The 25,352-nt window shown below is 37.6% G+C and overlaps 1 protein-coding gene across 2 annotated transcripts in view; it reads right to left on the bottom strand.

The window, feature by feature from the left end:
* Positions 1-25,352, bottom strand: part of CERT1 (ceramide transporter 1) — a 145,205-nt gene that overhangs the window by 70,989 nt on the left and 48,864 nt on the right. For both annotated transcript variants that reach the window (XM_023207996.1, XM_023207995.1), the window contains one exon: positions 16,170-16,286. In XM_023207996.1, coding sequence (XP_023063764.1) covers positions 16,170-16,286 — 117 coding nt within the window. The remainder of the gene's footprint in view (positions 1-16,169; positions 16,287-25,352) is intronic.

Genomic DNA, 25,352 nt, shown 5'->3' with positions numbered 1-25,352 from the left:
CAGTTACTTGTGGGAAATTCTGATCCAAAAATAGGTGAGTATAGTACAGTAACACATTTTGGTGGTGGTGGGGACCGGGGGAGAGAAGAGAAGAGAGAACAAGAGCCAGAGTGAGCATGCACATGTGCTCACATTCATATAAATTTTCCTACAGTATACTGTTATAATCATTCTATTTTATTATTTGTCATTGTTGGTAATCTTCCTGTGCTAAATTTCTAAAATAAACTTTATTGTAAGTATGTATGCATAGGAAAAAAATTTATATATATACATAGAGAGTTCGGTACCATCTGTGGTGTTTCAGGCATCCACTGGAGGTCTTGGAATATATCCCCTTGTGAATAAGGCAGGACTCCTATAACATCCCTACATTAATTCCTGATGCTAGTAATTTGAGTGTTCTTTTTTTCCTTCGTCCATCTAGCTAAAGGTTGGTCAAATTTCTTATCTTTTTAATCAAGTTTTAGTTTCAATGATTTTCTCTATTGTTTTTCTAGTCTCATTTTGTTTATTTCAGCTCACATCTTTATTATTTCCTTCCTTCTGCTAGCTTTGGCTTTACATTATTTTCCTTTCTAATTTGTAAAGCTATGTTGTTGATCTGAGGTCTTGTTTACTAATGTAGTGTTTATAGCTATATTTCCCCTTAGCACTGCTTTCACTGCATCCCCTAAGTTTTGGTATGTTTGTATTCAACTCTTAGCATTTTCTAATTTCCCTTGTAATTTCTTCTTTGCTCCACTAGTTGTTTAACTTCCATGATCCTGTAAATTTTCCAGTTTTACTTATTACTAATTTCTCAAGTCACCCAGCTGTGGTCAGAGAGGACACTTTATATGGTATTTATCTTTCAAAATGGAATAAGATTTAATCTTTGTCCTAACATATGATCTATCCTAGAAAATGTCCCATGTGTACTTGAGAAAAATGTATATATTATAGTTTGGTACAGTGTTCTGTATATGTCTTTTAGGCCTATTTGGTATACTGCGTTAAGTTCTCTGTTTCTTATTTCTGTCTGGTCTATTACTGTAAAGGGGCATTAAATTATTGTAGAACTGTCTATTTCTCCTTTCAATTCTGTTTTTGTTTTATATTATTTTGATGGTCTGTCTTAGTATGTAAATGTTTATAACTGTTACAGTCTTCTTGCTGCAGTGAACCTTTTATTAATACACAATGTCGTTATTTGTCTCTTAAAATCTTCTTTAATTTAAAGTCTATTTTCTCTGATATTACTATAACTAACCCTGCTCTCTTTTGGTTGCTATTTGCATAAATATTTTCTTCCATTCTTTCACTTTCAATCTGTTTGTTGTCTTTGGATCTAAAGGGTCATATAGACAGCGTGTAGTTGATCATGTTTTTTATTTTGCTGTCAACCAGGCAGGAGTGCAGTGGCGCAATCTTGGCTCACTGCAACCTCTGCTGCCCAGGTTCAAGCAAGTCTCCTGCCTCAGCCTCCCGAGTAGCTGGGATTACAGGCACCTGCCACCGTGCACAGCTAATTTTCGTAGTTTTAGTAGAGATGAAGTTTTACCATCTTGGCCAGCCTGGTCGTGAACTCCTGACTTCGTGATCCATCAGCCTCAACCTCCCAAAGTGTTGGGATTACAAATGCGAGCCACTGCACCTGGCCTGATCACGTATTTTTAATTCATTCTGTCAGTCTCTATCTTTCAATTGAAGAGTTTGATTTATTTACATTTAAAGTAATGACTGATAAGGAAGAACTTACTTCTTTTTGCTATTTTCTATGTGCCTTATTAGCATTTTTGTCCCTCATTTCTTGCATCACTGTCTAGTTTATCATGGTTTAATTTTTCTTTTTCCTTTTTTTTTTTTGAGACAGTCTCTCACTCTGTCACCAGGCTGGAGTGCAGGGGTGTAATCTTGGCTCACTGCAACCTCCACCTCCTGGGTTCAAGAGATTCTCCTGCCTCAGCCTCCCGAGTAGATGGGACTACAGGCCCATGTGACCAGGCCCAGCTAATTTTTGTATTTTTAGTAGAGACTGGGTTTCACCATGTTGGCCAGGGTGGTCTTGATCTCTTGACCTCGTGAGACACCCGCCTCAGCCTCCTAAAGTGCTGGGATTACAGGCGTGAGCCACTGTGCCCGGCCTAGTTGGTTTTTCATAGTGAAATGTTTGATATTTTTTCATATTTCCTTTTCTGTATTTCTATAGCTATTTTTTTGTGGTTATCATCTGGATGATATCCTGAAGTTATAACACTATAATCTGAACTTACACTAGCTTAACTTCAGTAACATACAAAAACTCTATTCTTTTGCAGCTCTGTCTTCACCCCTTTCAGTTGCTGATGTCACAAAATTACATCTTTATATTCTATATGACCAAAAAAATGAGCAAATATTCTTTGAAATCCATTAGTCTACAGAAAAATCTGCAATTACAAACCAGTTACAGTACTACTAGCTTTTAGGCTAATTGTGTTCTTAAACATGTATCATTTTCTTAAATCATGTAGAAAACAAAAAGCAGAATTACAAACTGTTACAATAATTCTAATTTTTATAATTGCTCATGCATTGACTTTTACTAAGATTTTTATTTCTTCATACAGCTTAGAGGTATTGTCCAGTATGCTTACAATTCACTTCAGACGACTCCCTTAAGCATTTCTTGCAGTGCAGGTCTAGTGGTAAATAGCAAAGCTAACTCCCTTAGCTTTTGTTTATTTGGGCATGTTTAAATTTCTCCCTCACTTTATCCCCTCTTTTTACTGCTGGAAAACTAATTTTTTTTTTCTTTCTCTCTTTCTTTAAGAGACAAGGACTTGGTATTTTGCCAGGCTGAATTTAAACTCCTGCGCTCAAGTGACTCTCCTGCCTCAGCCTTCCAAGTAGCTAGGACTATAGGCACACACCATCACACCTGCTATCTCCTTCTCTCTTGAAAGACATTTTTGTCAGACATAGGATTGGGTTTTTACTGAGATGAGGTCTTGTTATGTTGCCAAGACTGGTCTCAAACTCCTGGCTTCAAATGATCCACCTGCCCAGCCTCCTGAGTAGCTGAGATTACAGGTGCAATGCCACCATGCCTGGTTCCACAAATACGGGAATCTTGGTTGACAGTTCTTTCCTTTTAGCGTTTTGAATATATTGGCCCAATACCTTCTGGCTTCTAAAGTTTCTGACAAGAAATCTGTTGATAATTACATTGAGGATTCCTTTCATATGATAAGCTGCTTCTGATTGCTTTCAGGATACTCTATATGTCTTTTGAAAGTTGATTATATCTGTGAATCTCACTGATTTTATCTTATTCGGAGTTCATTAAACTTCTCACGTTTATATTCATGTCTTTCATCAAATTTGGGAAGTTTTCGGCCATTATCTCTTTGACTATTCTCTCTGCTCCTTTTTTCTCCTGGCACTCTCAAAATGTGTATTGAGGTCCGCCTGATGTGTCCCACAGTTCTCTTAGGCTCTGTTCACTTCAATCTTTTTCTTTCTGTTCTTCAAACTCAATCATATCCACTGTCCTATATTTAAGTTCACTGATTGTTCTGTTTGTGCAAATCTGCCTTTGAATCCCTCTAGTGAATTTTTCATTTCAGTTACTAAAGTTTCTAGCTCCATAATTTCTTTTTGGTTTCTTTTCAGGTTTTCTATTTCTTCACTGATATTTCTATTTTGTTCACTTATCTTTTTCTTAACTTTCCCCACATCGTCCTATAGTTATTTGAGTATCATTAAGGTAGTTGCTTTAAAGTCTTTGTGTAGTAGATCAGCCATCAAGTCTTTTTCAGGGACAGTTCCTGTTGATGTACATTTTTCCCTTGAAAAGGCCACATTTTCCTGTCTCCTTCTATGTCTTTTGTTTTTTTGTTGAAAACTGGACCTTTGAATTTACTGGTGTGGTAACTCAGGAAATCAGGTTCTTTTTTTCCTCATGGTTTGTTGTTATTGTTATTTTTTATTGTTGTAGGCTATCTCTGTGCCAAGGATCTAGCCTGAGGTGGAAAAGTAAGGTCTTCTTAGGGTCTTTTCTAGCCTTGTACCTTTCCCTGAGCAGGCACAGTCATCACGTTCTAATTTTTCCTGTATATGCAGCTGTTCATGAATGTCCTAGTCTATAATGTCTTGCTCCCAAAAGGAAAAAGAGAAAAGTTAAGGAGAAAGAGGGCACTGGCCCTTCAAGTCCCCTGGAAATCACTACAGCCAGAGGGGAAGGGACTTGCAACAACAATGGTCACCCACTTTTTGTCTGCCCCTCTGTGATAAGAAGCCATAATTGGCAGTCAGAGAATCCTTTGTGCTCACTCTGGCTCCCACAAGTTGTGTATGGATTGCTCTAGGAACACATGTACAGCCGCCTGCCACGAGGCTTGGATGGGTAGAGGTATAGGAAGCTACTACTGTGTTAAGAGCTGAAATTAACTGAAATTAACAGCAATTTATCACTCAAGCCTTCCCTGGAACTTGCAAGCCTTTAGTAGACTCAAGAGTTTCAAAACAGTTATATTAGACATATCTGGCTAGTGTAATTGTTGTCTAGGTGGGGAGACAGATTCTTGGAGCTTCCTGGTCTGCCATCTTCCCCAAATCCTATCTCCATCCATAATGTTTTTGAAGGAAAAGGTACACAGAAGAGAAAAATATACCATTGTCTGGATTATAAGACTGAAGGTAGCTTTTACATTTTCTTCCTTTTTTTTTGTTAAAGAGACAGGGTCTCATTGTGTTACCCAGGTTAAAGTGCAACAATACGATCACAGCTCACTGTAGCCTCAAACTCCAGGCTCAAACGATCCTCCTGACTCAGGTTGCCCAGTAGATGGGACTACAGGCATGTGCCACCATGCCCGGCTTGTATTTTCTTACTTTATAATTAACAAATATTACTTTAAAAAACCATGGTTGAGGAGTCAATAACATTTATGTAATACAACAATTTGCAGAAATAGTTTTAAGACTTGATAAGCATTGTTAGAGCTAACTGTGTGAGTATTTTAGGTTGCTGCTCTTGAAATAATGTTACCACTTACCAATCAATAATCAATGTTCTCATAATCCATTCAATTTCATTTTTTTTATGTAAAATGGGGGCTTCTGGGAGAATTAAATAACACATTAAAGTGCTGAATTATTCCTTTTATCCCTCTATAGATTAGAGGAGTACTATTAAGAAGAACAAGGGGCTAAGAACTGAACAGCAGCAATATAAGCATTCCTATATTAATCATTATTTGCCTATGAAGTACATGGAGTTCCTGTGTGACTGAACTGTTTTCAGCTAGGGTAATATTTTAATCTATGGGACACTAATTTACTTTACTATCTATTTTTATTATTCCTATCCCAATGTTGTTTTTCATTCTTAGTATCAGACAAGCTGAGAATATGTACCAAGCAATAAAGATAATATAAGTATAATACTTTTAAGAGATCGATTTAAAAGATTTATTTGATGAAAAAGAGCAGTTCTGTGTTGACTTTAGGAAACATTTTCTCCCAGCTAATGTCCTAATACTCAGTAAGTAAAACTGGAAAACAGTTTATATTGCTGTCAATATGTATAAGCCATATCTCCCACCATTACTTTTCCATATTAAATATAGAAAAAAGCAGAATCCCATGTGTCCCAGTGACTGTCAGAAATCCTTCCTCTTCATTAAATAAAACTTTAAATACCACATTAGGGCACTGTACAGAAATAACTTTTGCAGTATATAATCTCATTTTCTTTAATATCTTCTGTAAGAATTATATGGAACAGTTATTCGACTCTAGATTAACTTTTTTTTATAACTTGTTATCTAAATAAATATTTCACAAATTACAGACGAAAAAGGATAGAGAATTAAGCTGAAAATCTAGTAACGGTAACCTAAATTGTTAGTGATAAACATGTAGTAAACATTATAAAAACTTGAAAATCTGGTAAACTCTATGCAAAATTATAAAATGCATTTTCAGGACATTATACTTGTATAACTGCCAATCCTACCCTTTCCTTTAAACTTTCTTTAAAAACAAATAATTAACAAATTCATAGTAATGTGGTGTGAAATGGCAAGTAGACATTTTTTTTTCTTTTTACTTTGGGACATACTAAGAGATTAAGGCAGTTAGGGGTTGAAATCAAAAGACAGAAAAATGACAAACCGAGGAAACAGAAACTAAGAATAGGATAGGAGAGCAAAAGTTATGAATAAACAGGAATTTCAAAAAGGAGAAAAGAAATAATAGGATGAAACAGATATATTAACTGTAGCTGAGGGCATGTGATTGGAGTTTTGTTAACAATAAGAGCACTTGGGTTAAGTATACAATTCCACCTTTCTTTGCAGGTAGCGTATTCTAAATTTTCTTGGTTGCTGGGAATTTTCCCATTTCTCAAGGGAATATAGGCTGGCCTCCAGTCCCTATAACCTAAACAGCTTAATTAAAATGAATGGACCTATGACATCAATACTTGTGAGAGCTTCACATTTTCAATATGCATCTGAGCAGAGGGGACATCTATGCTCAGCTTTAGTAGATATTGAAAAATTGTTTTCCAAGTGTGTGCACACTTTACAACTTACATCAGCAATGTATGAGATTACTTGTTGCTCCACGTCCTCACCTTGGTGCTTTTTTTTCTTTTTCTTTTTTTTTTTTTAAGCCATTCTGGTGGGTATATGGTGGTATCTCACTGAGGTTTAAATTTGCACTTCTCTGATGACTAATAGCATGAAGTAACTTTATTTATGTTTATTACCCATCTGAGCATCCTATTATGAAGCAGCAGTCAAATCTTCTGGCTTTTTCCCCCTTAATTGAACTTCCTAAACTTTTTGTTTTGATTTGTAAAAATCTCCCTGTCTTTTTGACATAGTATCTTGTTAAGTTACATCTCTTCGATTGGTTATATTAGTTAGTATGATTAGCTATCTAAATATCTTCTTCCTTCACTATTCAATGTACAATCTTCCCAAACCTTTTACCATCTTGGTAAAAGCTAAGCACCTTCTCAGACAGAAGAACCCACGTGAAAAATCACTGACCTTTCCTCTCTCTCCAAGATTTATTTTTTGAAGTATTTAGGTGTAAACCAAAAATGAAATTCTAGGCGCCCCACCAACTGGCTGAATGTACCCTCCTCCTGGCCAAGGGGACCCAACTAAACCTGAAAAACTAGTTCAGACCATGACTGGAAGAGAGGTGGGTCAGGCATGCCTCATTATACTATCCTCCCTTGGGAGTTCAGGCAGAGAGCTGACCAGCATAACGTTAAAATAGAGATTCTAAGACTAACAGAACAGACTCTACAGCAAGAAGATACCAAATTCCAGCCTGACTCTAGTATAGTATAGTAGGGCCCTGAAAGAAACCGAAGTATTTTATACCAAAACATATTTCTTTGACATATTTTGAAATGGCCCCACAAAACTGTCTCTTATAGGGGAAACTTACTTCCTACAGAGAATAGAGAGCCTTTCCCTATCCAGGTCTTTTTCTAATTCTGAAGAGACTGAGTCTAGAGCCTTTTCAGGATCTGTATAGGAAACATTTGCCTTCTACTGCCTCTGGTGGGGCAGCCACCCATGAGACTTCATTTACGTAAGAAAAAACCTTGGTCTCCACAATCCCTTATCTTAACCCAACCACTTCTTTCTATTGATTCTAAGCCTTTAGATAATAACTCAACAAATTGCCCATCAGAAAATCTTTGAATCTCCCAATGACATTGTAAGCTTCCCACCCCTTCCAAGTTTTCCTGCTTTTCTGGACTGAACTAATGTATGTCTCACATGTACTGTTGGTGTTTTATGTCTCCTAAAACATAACCCAAGCTGTAACCCAACAAACCTTGGGCACATGTTCTCAGGACCTCCTAGGGCTGTGTCATGGGTCATGATCCATAACCTTGACAAAATAAACTTCTAACGTCTCAGATGCCAGTTTTCAAATACTGCAGGCAGGAAAAAATGACAAATATGAAGTTACTTATAAATGCTTGACAACTGAATTATTTTTATTCCAGAAGACTATAAAAACTAAAGGGGGTTGGTTGGTATCCTGCTTTCCTCTTTGATTTCACCAACCTCAAAAATGCTGGTAGTTTGATACTATCCACATTGTGGTGTTTTAAAAAAATTTACTACTGGCGTATGGATTACCGCATGCAATTTGGCAGTTAATTCCCATTATTAGGAACCAAATTCTTGATTTTAATGACTGAAACATCCAGAGACAACATGAAGTTTCTTTGCTGGTTATTTTTCTACAACTTGAGAAAATGGCAGAGCCCTGACTACTGTGAGAACTATGTATTTGTCCTTCCCTCAAAATTTAAAACTCTTGAATGTAAAGAGGAAGTAAAATTTGATCCTCTGTCATCATCATATGATGCAAATAGGTAAATGGAGACTTGGTTCTAATACACTCATGAAATGACTTACATGAAATAAACACTCAAAATAATAAGTTATATTTGCATTCTTAAACACTTCCCATATTCATATTCAATCATATTCAAATGTGAAGCTAAGTTTTATATAATTTATAAAGCAGATAAGTATAGAAAAGGTATCTGTTAAAATCTAATACTGATTTAAAATGGCACACACCAACAGTATGACTTTATATAACCTTGATATTTAAAAACTACTAAGAGTTAATAATTCTGCCATCTAGCTATTTTAGAAGTTTCCTAAGATTATGTCAAATTTAAGACAAAAAAATGAAAGTGTCAACTAAGTAGAAACTGTTCCTAAAATTAGAAAAAAAAGCAGCAAATCAAACTGACTCTGACAGAGCACGGGGGAAATATTTCATTACGGCAAAAGCAACAAAATTTTTTTTTTTTTTTTTTTTTTTTTGAGGCGGAGTCTCGCTCTGTCGCCCGGACTGGAGTGCAGTGGCCGGATCTCAGCTCACTGCAAGCTCTGCCTCCCGGGTTTATGCCATTCTCCTGCCTCAGCCTCCGGAGTAGCTGGGACTACAGGCGCCCGCCACCTCGCCCGGCTAGTTTTTGTATTTTTAGTAGAGACGGGGTTTCACCGTGTTAGCCAGGATGGTCTCGATCTCCTGACCTCGTGATCCGCCCGTCTCGGCCTCCCAAAGTGCTGGGATTACAGGCTTGAGCCACCGCGCCCGGCCCAAAATTTTTAAAAGATCTCTAAAGTGGGTCTTGGGCTTCACTTAGATGGCTCAATAATGCGGTTCTCTCGGTAAAAGACTTTTTTCATACTTCATTTTATTTCAAGTAAAATATATGTTCCTTTCAAAAATTGTTTTCCATATAATTTCCTCAAAAAGAAATCTCTAAGCTTCTCAGGTTGTGAATGAACCTTTCTTTCAAAGTTCATTGATGCTTCACACATGAATTCGGCCTTCACAAAGGGTAAGAACAATTCTACAAATATTAAATGACAAGACAATTGCCTCTAGATTCCCACTACAGAAAATCAACATCTCTAAAAATTACCATTTGGATTCTTCCTCCCTAATTTTATATTTTCATATGAATCTTTGTGTCATGGATAATTTCCACAATGTGGGGAAAGTCTGTGTGGCCCACAGGCACCAACACTGTAGGATCTACTAAGGTAGATCCTAAATCTTACAGACATAAGAATGTCATATGATTACCATAAACTCTGTCAGAGGCAAGAAACTTAACTTTTTCAAGATGATTTTTAAATCTGCTAGTGTCAGGAAAGCCTTCTTGCTAGTTTTAGGGATTTGAGGGGTTGAAGTGGGGGAGTACATTTTTTTTCACAGTAAGCAGAAACTTTGTTTAATCAAAATCACATGTATTCTAGTTGTAGAAGATTCTGAAAATAATCCTATAATTAAAAAAATAGTATCAAAAGATGGTTTATTATATATCTTTGATAAATTATATAGAAAATGCTCACAGAGCCCTTTGACAATAGGCACCTCTTTACTACAAAAATGTTAGCTTAACTTTATACAATCTTAACTTTAACTCACACAGCTTTCAGTTTTTTTAAAGAACTTTTACAAACACTATCTCATTTGAACTCAAGACAGCATGAAAGACGGCTAAGATATTTAAAACAAAACCCTATCTTTAAAAATAATTTAGTGTTGTCTCAAAATCATAAGGAGAAATGCAGAATATTAATGGATTCCACAGAATAAAGCCAGCACATTATTCCTAAATAAAATTACTGGTCTGGTATACATATGTCCTTTTCTATGTTATAAATTGAAATAGAATTTTTGAATTTAAGAATGACCTTGGGAATAACTTTTTTCTGCAGGGGCTGCTGTATAATGTCACATTGAATTATGTGATTTCTAATACATTGAGAATATTTAAATCATACAGTCATTTCGTTAAAACTTTTCTTGTAGTGAGCAAGCCATTCTAGAATGGATACCAAGGAGGTCAAAAACAGTAAAGCTAGACAGAAAGTATTCTGTCAGTAATCACTGTAATACAAACCATGAGGATTTTAAGGGTGAAAAGCCTTCAACTATCACAAATTTCTCCCATAAAATCTGTTTTACAATACTGTAAATTATTTCAAATAAAAAATTTGCATGCCCAATGCTTTGCTGATTCCTACAAAGAAGTTTAATTAGAATATGTCTGAGTCTTTAAGAAGTTATGGTCTAAATAATATAGTTGTGAGGAACAAACAGAAAATATAAGAATACCGTGATTCATGAAGCCCATGATTGATGTCAACAAAACATAATTCACAGAAATACATACTTAAAGCACAGAATTGCGTGCTGGTCAAAAGCCCTGGTTCTTGGGTCAGAAAAGACCTAGGTCTGAATGCTGGCTTCTTCACCAACTAGTTGATTGACCTTGGACAAATTATTTCACCTCTCTATGCCCCAATTTCCTAATCTGTAAAAATAGGATAATAATGCTAATCTCATAAAAGTGAGGAAAAAATGAGATAATATATATGAAGTGTTTACTATATTAGGCATACATGAATCCTCAAAAATGTTAGCTATCTTCATCACCATCACCATTACTATTGTTTAGAAGTCCTGTAAATTAAAACTCATTTTGCTTGCACACGTGTATGTATGAGAAAGCGAGCGAGCAAGTGGAGGGTGCGTGAATGTGCATGGGTGAAACAGATCAATACAAAGAATTTATCATCAGCGTAAGGGTCTCCTGGGAAGGAAGGAAAAGAAACCCCCAACCTCTTCCTCCAGATGTTGAAAATAACTGAAACGTTCCAGGTAAGCACTAACAAAAGGCCAAGAAGAAAAGGTATTAAAAGCCCATCCAAAGGCATCAGAACAGAAAAGTACAGGTCTACTAATAGCAAGTGGTGCACTGATGAAGTAACTATGAAATGAACTGAATAAACTGGTATGATGGATGCCAAGGCTAACCGCAAAGGGTAATATTCTTGGTTTATCATGGATAGGTTATTTTGTTTGCTTATTTTTGTCAGGGGGTGCCGTAAACTATCCTTTTTTTCCTCTTTTAAATAACTTACCAAGGCCACTCAGCTAGTATTAGCTTGGTGCTAATGTAACTGCAGTTTTTGCATTGTTGAAATTTGTCGTTTGATACTGGATTACATTCTTAAATAAATGTGGTTATATTATACATCATTTTAATGTGCATTTCTTGCTTTATGTTTTTTGCTAATGTTATTACTTGCTGTTTCTATCTATTTTAGACTATGAAAACTGATGTTAGACAAAAAGCAAATACAGCAAATTCAAATGATTTTCTTATTTGAGTGCAAAAGGGGTCATAAAGCAGCGGAGACAACTTGCAACATCAACAACGCACTTGGCCCAGGAACTGCTAACGAACGTACAGTGCAGTGGTGTTTCAAGAAGTATGCAAAGGAGATAAGAGCCTTCAAGATGAGGAGCGTAGTAGCTGGCCATCAGAAGTTGACAACGACCAACTAAGACCAATCATGGAAGCTGATCCTCTTACAACTACAGAAGAAGTTGCCGAAGAACTCAATGTCGACCGTTCTACAGTTGTTTGGGATTTGAAGCTAATTGGAAAGGTGAAAAAACTCGATTAAGTGGGTGCCTCATGAGCTGAGTGAAAATTTTAAAAATCACAGTTTTGAAGTGTCATCTTCTCTTATTCTACGCAACAATAAAGAACCACTTCTCGATCAGATTGTGACATGTGACGAAAGTGGATTTCATACAGTAACTGGTGACCACCAGCTTAGTGGCTGGACCAAGAAGAAGTTCCAAAGCACTTCCCAGAGCCAAACTTGCACCAAAAAAAAGGTGCCAGTCTGATCCACTACAGCTTTCTGAATGCCGGTGAAACCATTCCATCTGAAAAGTATGCTCAGCAAATAGATGAGATGCACAGAAAACTGCAATGCCTACAGCCAGCACTGGTCAACAGAAAGGGCCCAATTCTTCTTCACAATGTCTGACTGTACGTTGCACAACCAATGTTTCAAAAGTTGAACAAACTGGGCTACTGAGTTTTGCTTCATCCGCAATATTCACCTGACCTCTTGCCAACTGACTATCACTTCTTCAAGCAACTTGACAACTTTTTGCAGTGAAAATGCTTCCACAACCAGCAGGATGCAGAAAATGCTTTCCAAGAGTTTGAGAATCCCGAAGCACAGATTTTTATGCTACAGGAATAAACAAACTTATTTCTTATTGGCAAAAATGTGTTGATTGTAATGGTTCCTATTTTGATTGATAAAGATGTGTTTGAGCCTAGTTAAAATGATTTAAAAATCATAGTCCAAAACCACAGTTACTTTTGCACTAATCTAATATACAGTAGTGCCAGGATTCAAATCCACATTTGCCAGACTCCAGAATCCAGTACTGAAACAGTTACCAATATAATACACTGTCCTGTTTGACAATTCATAGGCAAAAAGAAAAATGAGCTTATATTTATCTTGCATAGGTATAGCAGAACTCAGATTATACATCATAATTTGCAGGAGGTGAACTCATGGGAATTGTTCATAAATAATCAGTTTATTAATGGTAACAGACAAGTGAATTAACACAAAATCGAATACTCAGAAATCATGAACTAAATAAAAGACAGTACAGTCTCAGGCAAATTACTTAATTTTAATCTAAACCTGTTTCCTCTTCTGCAAAATAATACTCTATTTTTCAGGATAGCAGGGAGAAAATAAAACACATAAAGCACTGAATACAATGATTAGTACTTGGTGATTCTCAGTAAGTGGTAGCTCCTATCATTATCATCATTATGCCTGTACAGTTTTAGAGTATCAAGACAGTAATGCATACTTAAATAGTAAAATTACTAAACTTAGCTTCTACAGTCAATATTCCTTAATGATACTGAAGAATGAATCAAGAAACATCTCACTAGCCCTGGTCTATGGGGAAAAAAAAACAATGATAACATTTGAAATTTCTCTCTCTTACATATTAAATGACTCAATAATTTACTTTTAGAATTCATATTCTAACTATGAATTCACTTAAATATTCACTGATAGGCTGCTCAGTTGGCATACATCACATATTTTACTTTAGTACAATAAATAATATTAACAACAATTAACAAAGATTTCTCCTTGTCTACGAATAAACTATCTTTAAAAATAAGAAATGGTGGCTGGGTGCAGAGGCTGACACCTGTAATCCCAGCATTCTGGGAAGCTGACGCGGGCAGAACACTTGAGTTCAGGGGTTCAAGATCAGCCTGGGCAACATGGCAAAACCCTATCTCCACCGAAAATACAAAAAATTAATTAGCCAGGTATGGTGGTGCATGCCTGTAGTCCCAGCTACTTGGGAGGCTAAGGTGAGAGGATCATTTGAGCCCAGGAGGCAGAGGCTGAAGTGAACCGAGATCACACTCTATGCTGGGTGACAGAGTAACTTCATCTCAAAAAAAAAAAAAAAAAAGAAAGGGCAAGTTTGTACAAGGCATCACAACCCTGCAGTTGAGTATTTTTTTCAAGAACTAAAAATCACTTGAATTTGTTATCTCAGCTTAAGTCCCACTGTTCTGAGAGAGACCCAAAGATTAAATCTATCCATTGTTCAAAGATGTAAAGAAATCAACAGTATAAGAGAAATATATGTTTCATGCATTAATCTTCACTAAAGGAAGAAAACACAAAACAGGAACCTTGCAAAGGAACTGTCATTGGACTTAACAGAGAAAAGTGAGCAAAATAAAATACGTTTAATTAAAACAGAAAAAACCTTGCCCTGTAATAAAAATCAACTGATTAAGCTCTTAAAGGTCATCTCCATTAAAAATATAGAAATTAATTCTACTTAATAACATCTTTAATCACTAGTGAGATGGCTGGCCTTGATTACATAACATGAAACAGGATGTTCTCCTTATATGCACATTTAGCTTCTCTCACCTAATGTAAAACTCTTCATCCAGAAACAAGATGGTATAATTTAGTGAATTTAGTTGAGACTCCAAATCTCTTGCTTTTCCTATATGCCATAAATGGGCAAATATATCAGTCATTCTGGTAAGAAACTTTGCATATTATCTCATTTATGTCTTACTACAACTGTGAGCAGAAGTACCAACATTGACAGCTGAGAATAAACACTAAGAAGAGGTTAATTACCACGGCCAAGCTCACACATGTCATACACGGCAGAGGCTGCATGTATGGCCTGGCTCCAGAGCATTGAGATTTTTTGAATACCAGCTCATTTCTCTTTTAAATAATAGAAAAACAATAATTTTTTTCCATATTTAGACTTTTCTGGAGTAACATTACCAAGATAACTAAGACTTAGAAAATGTTTTAAAAACTTAACACTAAAGTTTAAATATATAGTCCTAAAGCTAAAACAAAAAAAGACAGGTAACAGTCAATTTTATTTAGGCTGGTAGAAATCTTAATAAACCAAGAAAGAAAAGCTAATACGACTGGATAAAGTAGTATGCAATCTCAGGTGAGACTGGTTTTTCTTGGGTGTATGGGTGTAGGGGTGTGTGTGTGTGTGTGTGTTGTGTTTTGTGCTTGTTAAAAATAACCAAAACAGTGCCTGAGATTTCACAATCACATACTTCTTTATCAATTGTGTTAGTTTTTCTTTTTCAGGCCAGACTGGTTTTTCTCGGGTGTAGGGGTGTGTGTGTGTGTGTGTGTGTATGTTTTGTGCCTGTTAAAAATAACCAAAACAGTCGTAGTGTTTCAACTACAACTCTGTGAAACTCAAATGAAAAAGTACAGGCAAGTATGTAAACAAGCAAAACTTCTCTAAAGTAATACTCAAGAATGATATGGTGGATTTAGAACTTTCTCTGTTCTTTATCATGGTATTACTAAATTAGCTAATAAACATATTTATTAATGTATTTCTTTAGTCTACTTAATATTTATTAACAGAAGTCAAAGACAAGCTTTAAATTATATGAATGTACCTTATATATTTATATAATAAGACTTTCTACAGGTTTATCATTAGATAGCCTCACATTTACAAAGAATAACTGATTTACAAATGTTCGTACTAAGAATTTACCCAAAGAGTTATAACAAAAATAAACACTGAAGCTTTTACAAGTTAGGGTTTTACAATCCAATGTTATTTCAAAAATCCTTTTCTTTAGATCATAAAAAAAGGTATTTATTATGAAGCAAATCATAAATAAAAAATCAAAATATGTTTTATGAAAAAGGGCACATTTTTGTTTTAGTTAACAAGGAACAATATTTATCTTTTCTTTTTTTGAGACGGAGTCTTGCTCTGTCGTCCAGGCTGGAGTGCAATAGTGCAATCTCGGCTCACTGAAACCTCCGCCTCCCAGATTCAAGCAATTCTACTGCCTCAGCCTCCTGAGTAGGTGGGATTACTGGTGCTCGCCACTAAGCATAGCTAATTTTTGTATTTTTAGTAGAAACGGGGTTTCACCATGTTGGCCAGGCTGGTCTTGAACTCCTGACCTCAGTTGATCCACCTGCCTTGGCCTCCCAAAGTGCTGGGAATACAGGCGTGAGCCACCACGCCCAGCCGAATAATATTTATCATAGCAAATACCCTTAGTACAACTAAAGTGTTAAAGATAAAATTATTTCAAAAATTTACATATGAACTGCTTTAATCTTTACCACCCAAGTAATGTTCAATGTTTCAGTAACTAATGTCACATGTCAATATTTTTTTAAGGCATTGTCAACAATCTCTTACTTAGTCCTCTATGGACAGGTAAACATCAGGGATCTTACCTTGTGCTGTTCAATGGCATCTATCCATTGCTGTCTATGATCTGGATCCTGAGCACGAAGATACCAAACACTATCATTTACACTAATATCAAATCGACATTCATCAAAATCATGAGGCTGTGGAGAAAAAGTAGAAAATGAAAAGCAAAGCTAATTATATCCTTAGAAGTGTTATACTCCAAAGCCAAAACATGAACATACTCATTCTGTGCTAGTGGGAGACTTGTTACTTTTTATTTTTCTATTCATATAACTTATCTGAAGATGTCTCAGATAAGAATGTACAAAAGGCACAGTTACCAAAAGCCAAATTTCACTCACTACTCTTACAAAAGAATTGTCACATATACTACAAACATCTACTTCTAAAACAGAGCTAATATTTTCATCAAATGCTTTGAGTTAACTAGTGAGAACACCATGAAAAGGATAACTTTTTATTTACTTTTGAGGTGAGGGTCTTGCTTTATTGCCCACATTGGAGTGCAATGGCAGGAACATAGGCTCACTCCAGCCTCAAACTCCTGGGCTCAGGTGATCCTCACACTTCCCAACTGGGACTACTGGCACACACCACCATGCCCTGCTAAATTTTTAAAGTTTTTAAAAGATGGAGCCTTGCTGGCCAGACGCGGTGGCTCACGCATGTAATCCCAGCACTTTGGGAAGCCAAGGTGGGTGGATCACGAGGTCAGGATTCACGACCAGCCCAGCCAAGATGGTGAAACCCTGTCTCTACTAAAAATACAAAAATTAGCTGGGCATGGTGATGGGTGTCTGTAATCCCATCTACTTGGGAGGCTGAGGCAGAGAATTGCTTAAACCCGGGAGGCTGAGGTTTCAGTGAGCAAAGATCGCGCGGCTCTCCAGCCCGGGTGACAGAGCGAGACCTACGTCTCAAAAAAAAAAAGAAAATAAAGCAAAAAGATGGAGCCTTGCTATGTTGTCCAGGCTGGTCTCAAACTCCTGGCCTCAAACAATCCTCCCACCTTGGCCTCTCATGTTGCTGCGGTTACAGGCACGAGCTACTGTGCCAAGCTAAAAGCAGAATTTTTTTTAAGGCCAAAATAAGTTTTAGAATATTGATTTACTACTTTTTTCTTACTTCATTATTCAAAAGTAAATGCCCATTAATAATTTTATTTCATTATTCTTGATATCTTATTTATCAAATCTTATGAAATTTAACAAAGCAAGGTAAAAATAATGTTAACATTTCCCTTTAAGTATCTAAAATTAACTTCCAGGCTTTTACATGTCTTTGATAGTAACAACCAAGAGCACTTCTAGCTAAAGGAAAAAATACAATGAATATTACATAAGATCTATGTGAGCTATCTACAGAATACTCTGCATTAAGGTGTAAACATTTAGTGAAAATGTCAACTTTTTGATTCAGTGCTCTTGACTCTTAAGAATATATAAAATGAGTGTTTTACATCCTTGCTTTTAATCTCAACAAATGAATTATAATATGACAGGAACACATCATATTTCCCACCTCTTTTTCCATCAGATACAGTAGAGAGAGTCAATCAATATCCTCTCCTGAAAAGATTCTTAACCTTGGAGGGAAAAGAATCCACTCTGGGCAACACACCAGCGAACTTATTTGCTCAACAGAATTTACATCTTGTACTCCTCCCAGGGTTTATTGTTTATTCTCTCCCTCCCTTAACAACATCCACTTTTTATCTCGTCAGTTTATTTAGCAAAAACAATATAAACTAACTCTACCATTTTCTTTAGGCTATGAAACAACTTCTCTTTTAAGATTAAGATAAGAAATCATGGTTCTGACTGATTAAAGGATCCAAGTTAAATTTCCTGAATCAGTATGTGCTAGACAATAATAAGACTACAGTGAGAAGTAGACTGTGCTAGAAAGAAGCAAAAGGGAAAAACAATGCATATCCTGCTTCAGTAATTATAAATACAGAAAGACATAAGCGATAACAAGCAACATTCATAAATAATGATCATAAATTTAACTTAATTCTAAATATCCAGGCATCTTAAGAATCAAGTCTAATTATTGAGAATAGCTTCTTGGAGGAAATGAAACATATGCTATGTAAAGCAGGAGTCCTCAAACTCTGGGTCACAAACCAGTACCAGTCTATGGGCTGTTAGTAACTGGGCCACACAGCAGGAGGTAAGTAGCAGGCAAGCAAGCATTACTACCTGAGCTCTGCCTCCTGTCAGATCAGCAGCAGCATTAGATCCTCATAGGAGCAGGAACCCTACAATGAACTGTGCATACAAAGGATCTAGGTTGCTTGCTTGCTCCTTATGAGAATCTAATGGCTGATGATCTGAGGTGGAAGGGTTTCATCCCAAAACCATCCCCACTTCCATGAAACTGGTCCCTGGTGCCAAAAAGATTGGGAAATGCTGATCTAAAGAACCAAATAAAGAAAGTAAAGCAGATGATCAGTCTCTTGCTGTAAGTAGCCCAGGAGTTTTAAACTTTTACTCCATGATCATTCCCATTATATTACCAGCCAGTATTTCTCAAAATGTTTCACATTTTGTACTGTTAAATATCCTTATTAAAGCTTTAGAAAAACAAAAAAACATATACCTCACAATTCACCATTTTCTCTGGCAAACACCTTCCTATGCAGACAAGGGAGCCATTTCTACCATCAATGATCTGAAGCATAGGTGGCACAGAAGAGAAAAGCATGAATTGTAAGTGGTGTAGAAAGTCTGTGAATAACACAGAAGTTTTACATCTCAACAAAGTGGAAAAAAAACGAGAGAAGAGTTTGCAGGGCAAAGAAAATGACAGATTTGGTTAAGAGGATGTGTTATGCAATAAAGCTCACATCACTATATTACACACATGTATGTGCCCCAAACTTATAACAGATTGTTTCATTCAATAACCAATCCTGTCTTTATTAAAATTTTTGATATTTTGCTCATTACACAGTAATTTAGTCCTTTAAAAAATATTGCAATAAAATATTTATCTTGATTATTGAGCTTTTTCTTGCTTCCTTAAATTTTGTGATTGAGGTAAGTCCCTCACTGGTCTTATCCTCCTTGCCTTGGTGCTGACAGGTAATTATCAGAAAGAAACAAATGTAGGATAGAGGCCAAAATTAGACGGAACACACTGAAAGGTGATAAATATAAGATATGACCTAAGGCAGCAATCCACAAACTTTTTGGCCCCAGGGATCGGCTTCATGGAAGACAGTTTTTCCACAGACAGGTTGCGGGGAATGGTTTCGGGATGAAACTGTTCCACCTTGATCATCAGGCATTAGATTCTCATAAGGAGTGTGCGACCTAGATTCCTCACATACACAGTTCATGATAGTGTTCACACTCCTATGAGAATCTAATGCTGCTGCTGACCTGACAGGAGGCAGAGCTCAGGAGGTAATGCTGGCTTGCCTGCCACTCATCTCCTGCTGTGCGGTCTGGTTCCATGGACCAGTACTGGTCTGTGGCCTGGGGTTTGGGGACCCCTCATCTAAAGGAAAAAAAGACTAAAAAGTTTAAAGAAGAACTAAGGTGACAAGTGATGAAAAGAGGGCTGACAGAGCTAAGTTAAAAAACAAAACAAAACAAAACAAAACAAAAAACAGAGTTAAAATGGGGGAAGCAACAACAAAAAGCCAGGTTTAAAAAGTCATGGATGGCTCACGCCTGTAATCCCAGCATTTTGGGAGGCCGAGGTGGGCAGATCACGAGGTCAAGAGATCGAGACCATCTTACGCAACATGGTGAAACCCCGTCTCTACTACAAATACAAAAATTAGCCAGGCGTGGTGGCGGGCGCCTGTAGTGTCAGTTACTCGGGAGGCTGAGGCAGGAGAATGGTGTGAACCCGGGAAGTGGAGCTTGTAGTGAGCTGAGATCATGCCACTTGTACTCCAGCCTGGCGACAGAGTAAGACTTTGTCTCAAAAAAAAAAAAAAAAAAAAAGGGATGGACATGTTAAACAGATTTGAGAAAAGCACAAAATGCAAGAAATATAATAATGTAGAGTATCAAAGGAGATAAAGCAGATAAAATACTTTAGCTGGTGTTTTCAAACATGAGAATATAACACGCATAACAGAAAGATACACTATGCCCAGGAAAAACAGACACAGAAAGATCAATACGAATATATATTCTGTAAGGTTAATTAATTTCAAGAATAAAGGAAATGCTGTAGGACACTGTTTCTTAAGCTTTTTGCATTACCACATCCTGTACCCCCAAAATTAAATACTAAGGATAAGATTTTTGTCCATTAGAATTTTGGGGGCCATAAACCATTGTTTTATCTAAGATTTCACCCCTTCTCAAGAACCAAGTATCACCACCACTAAGAATGCATGCTACAGGAAAAAGACATACATAAAAAGGTGGGTTCCATATTTTCTCATGTCAACATTCACTGTTAAGGACAAAAATATTTCAAAAGGTGAATAAATCCATGGCACTTATATCCATTCCCTACCAAAATAACCTTATAGGAACAAAAGAAACATAAATGTCCAAAAGAAAAAGAAAAAACTTATCAGCAAAATTCACAATTGGAATGTGGTAAATGACTTAAAAGGTGTTACCAAAATACCAGGGGTTTGGTGTAGGTCCTGCTGCTCACAACACAGCAAGCCAATCACTGAGACAATGATTACTGCCAGGGAAGAATGCTTTAATAGGGTGCTAAAGTTGAGATAGGAGGTCTCAAATCCATCTCCCTGACTGACTAAAATTAGGGGTCTATAGAGCAGGGAAGAAATATAACCATGTGTGGAAACATAAGAATTACGGAGGGGTAAGGAAAAGGAGTTGCTCAATAGGAAGCAGGTGGTTGGTTAGGCACTCATGCCAGATAAGAGTTCTGGCATTTCATTGTCCAGATGCAGTGATCTGGTAAGTTTTCAGTTCTTTGATACCACCCGGGAGGCCTGATGGTTGGCTTCCTGAGAAAGGAATTCAGATAAGACAAATGTAACTTTCTCAAGTTTCAAAACTGGAAAGTTCAAGAGCTAGGTTTATGCAAAAGAAACCATAAACATCAGTTCTATAGGAAAACTGGACCAGTTTCACAAGCCTGAGAAAACTGAAAATTAAAAATCTACAAGGGAAAAGAAGACAAAAGAATCAAGCCAATTTGCACGTAACACTGGAGAAGTAAAGGAACTGGGGGCATCAGGTAGCACTAGAGGTTAAGGCATGGATGAAGCTGAGACCAGAATTGGTCATTAAAAGGTGCAACTAGACCCCTGAAACCCTACATGCCCATCCCAAGCACTGGTGACTACTCACCTACCGCCCCATAGTAACATTAGAGGCCCCACTCTCCACCCTCCGGACAGACTGAATCAGACATTCCTTCTTTTTTTTGAGACGGAGTCTCGCTCTGTTGCCCAGGCTGGAGTGCAGTGGCCGGATCTCAGCTCACTGCAAGCTCCGCCTCCCGGGTTTACTCCATTCTCCTGTCTCAGCCTCCCGAGTAGCTGGGACTACAGGCGCCCGCCACCTCGCCCGGCTAGTTTTTCGTATTTTTTTTTTTAGTAGAGACGGAGTTTCACTGTGTTAACCAGGATGGTCTCAATCTCCTGACCTCGTGATCCGCCCGTCTCGGCCTCCGAATGTGCTGGGATTACAGGCTTGACCCACCGCGCCCGGCCGAATCAGACATTCTTACACAGAATAGGGTACAGGGTGCTATGGGGGATGGGGGTGAAGGGAAGCAGATAAACAAAAGTCTTCATTTTAAAGGCCTCTTTCCCCTTCTTGGCACCCAGAAGGCTAGGGCCCAAACTTGCCATGCTGCCCAGGGAGGTCTGGTAAAGACTTGAGCAGTGCTTTTTTGTTTTTTGTTTTTCTTTTTTTGTTTGTTTTTTTTGGACAGTGTCTCACTTTGTCACCTAGGCTGGAGTGGTGGAATCTTGGCTCACTGCAACCTCTACCTCCTGGGCTCACATGATCCTCCCACCTCAGTCTCCGGAGTAGCTGAGACCACAGATGCATGCTACTACACCTGGATAATTTCTGTATTTTTTGTAGAAACAAGGTCTTGCCACGTTGCCTAGGCACTGGTCTCAAGCTCCTGGACTCACACAACCCACCTGCCTCGACCTCCCAAAGTGCTGGGACTACAGGTGGTGAGCCACCGCACATGGCCCAGTTTTATACTCAGAATTTTAGGTTCTCTTTCTCTGGCACTGTAATTTGGGATTATCTCCTTACTATCTAGGTTCTTTTGCCTGGTTCCTACAGCTAAAATGATGGCAGGTTTTCTTTAACGGAGTTTTAGCTCTCTCACATCTCTGCCATGATGGACAGTGACTGAGATCATGGTTCAGACTGCTCTCAGTCAGATGCACACAAGCGTGGTTCAGGAGTCAACCAGAGACTTGGAGAGTTTATATATACAATTTTGAGATCCCTTCCTCTAGCTTTCTCTTTTTTCGAATTTTCAACTTGCTTTCTAATAGCCTTGGTTATAGCAAGTAACCTTCCCAGGTTCTACCAGTCAGAAAAATGGTTGGCTGATTTTTCTGTTAGAGTTATAGACACCTAGCACTACCATCACAATGGAGATTTGACCCGATTCTACCCTGACAGTAGGATATCTGATAATTTCCAAATATCCTGCCAAACACTTGTGAAGGCCAAAGAGTTAAAACCGTCTAAGTCTAGCATCTCTCTTTTCTGTTTTTACAAATAAACACAAAGCATTAGAATTTCTTTATTCAACGAGACAGTTAAATAAATCCTATTAGGTTCAAACAAGATGAATCAATCAGTGCTCTAAATTGTAAGCCACAGAAATTGATTCTTGCTCACTTAAGAAAAGGAATTCATTTAGAAGTTATTAGGCAGTTCACATTGCTAAGAAATACAAAGAACTGATATCAGAAAATGGAAAGGAGCCAGGGTAGACTAGGCAACAAAAACCCTGCTGGGACTGCACCACAGGTGTCATTTGTATGAACAGGGCTGCTTCCACTTCTGGACCTTGTAAGCCACTACTGGCACTGCTTCTACTGGAAACTGCATGCTCCTGCTGCCAGCACTGTAAGAAGAAAAGCTTCCTGTCTCCTGATTCTCTATATTGGTCCTGTTACAGAATCAAAGTAACGCTGGAGAGGAAAACAAGGAAAAGTGGGGTGGGGGGTAGAGAAGGACAGAGCAACAGTCTGATAGGTTAGGCCTAATTCATATGCCCATATGCCCTAACTAAGGGGAGTGAACAAGATAGGAGATTGTAGGATGGAGGAAGCAATTAAGTATCTGGTCTTTATAGATCATTTGAAGGAGACCTTCCACTCATATAATGGGGAATTCCTCAAAAGCAAAAAGAGGATTTTGATAAGAATGCCACTTAACAACCTATTATCTCTCTTAAATCCACCCTTCTATACTGTTTTGTGCTACTGGAACTGGGATGCTGCAAACTACATTTCTCCTTTGCCAGCCGCGTTTTATTAGGTTCTGTCAATGTGGGACATTAGATAAGGATTAGAAGCCAGGAACAAGATAGAAGGAATTTGCACATTGCTGTCTGCATACTGTTTCCATCAGTATCTGCCCAGGAAAAGTCCTTAGCCCTGGCAGTGGCAGTCAGTTTCACTCAAAAGGTTCTTTTAAAACTCCTTGGACCAGCTTCATCTAGACACCTCAGAGGTTCCAGTACCAGCTATGCACGGGCCACTTCTTAATTGTATGAGGTGTCACTCCACAAGATTTCCTTTACAGATTAGTGGGATATTAGAGTATATGTTACACGAGCTATAATTCCCCTTCTAGATGTCTGAGACCCAGCTGCACCAAGCATTTCCTTTAAGCTTCTAAGACAACAACAGCAGATAAAGAGCAATCCTCTCCAGCTGAGCCTCAACTCTTCAGAGATCCTTTCTCTGAGTTTCAAAAGTACTCATCAGCTAGGTGGCTCTTTCAGCTCAGAGGTTTATTAAGTCTCATTCCAGGAGGGTCCTAAGGTAATGGTACAAACACCAGCAGGCAGCAACTTTTCTTCTGAGTCCCACCTCTGCAGGACTATCCCTCCAGACTTATGGGTTCTGATAACCCAAACCACTTCCCTTTGTTCCTGTAATCTAAGAAGTAGAAGCTGATCCTTGCAATGATCACATCTGTATTACCTCAATGTTTTTCTTTTATTATTTCACTTCTCCCACAACTATCTGAACAATTTCCTATATTAAACACTTTCTGCTAAAATACCTAATGTGGTTTTTGGTTCCAGGTGATCCTCTCTATTGAATGCTGAGCATAACATTCAGAAAACTAATGTCCACACAAAAACATACAGAAAAATATTCATAAAAGCTTTATTTGTAACAGCCCCAAACTGGAAACAACCCAAATGTCCTTCAATTGGTGAATGCCTAAACTGTGGTACAGAGATAGAATACTACTCAGCAATAAAAAGGAACCAATTATTGATACATTCAACAACTTAGTAGATTCTCAAGGAAATTATGCTGAGTGAAATAAGCCAATCTCAAAAAGCTATATACTGTATGATTCCACTTTTATAAAATCCTCAAGATAATAAAATCATAGGACTGCAGAGCAGCTTAGTGGTTTCCAGTGGTTAGGGATTAGAGAGTAGAATGAAGGGAGAAAGTTGTAACTATAAAGAAGTAGCATAAGAAGCTGGATGTGGTAGCTCACGCCTGTAATCCTAGCACTTTGGGAGGCTGAGGCGTGCAGACTGCTTGAGTTCAGGAGTTCAAGACTAGCCTGGTCAACATGGCGAAACCCCATCTCTACCAAAAAGACAAAAATTAGCTGGGCATGGTGGTGCATGCCTGTAGTCCCAGCAACTTGGGAGGCTGAGGCTGGAGGACCGCTTGAACCAGAGAGGCAGAGGCTGCAGTGAGCCAAGATTGTGCCATAGCACTCCAGCCTGGGCAACAGAGTGAGACCCTATCTCAAAAAAAAAAAAAAAAAAAAAAAGAGGTAGCATAAGAAATTTCTGGGGCGATAAAACAGTTCTGTAATTTGATTGTGATTGTTACAAGAATCTAAGTGATAAAATTGCATAGAACTACACAGATGCACAGATTAGTATATGTAAAACTGGTTAAAATATAAATTAAGGTGAGTTGTACCAATGTTAATGTCCTGTTTTTGATATTTTACTATAGCTATGTAAAATCAGACCATAGATAGAAACTGGATGAATAAATGGAACCC

This window comes from Piliocolobus tephrosceles, chromosome 4 (assembly GCF_002776525.5).
Source record: "Piliocolobus tephrosceles isolate RC106 chromosome 4, ASM277652v3, whole genome shotgun sequence".
Taxonomy (NCBI): Eukaryota; Metazoa; Chordata; class Mammalia; order Primates; family Cercopithecidae; genus Piliocolobus; species Piliocolobus tephrosceles.
The sequence above is the reverse complement of the archived record's forward strand: the minus strand, read 5'-3'. Positions and strand labels throughout refer to the sequence as shown.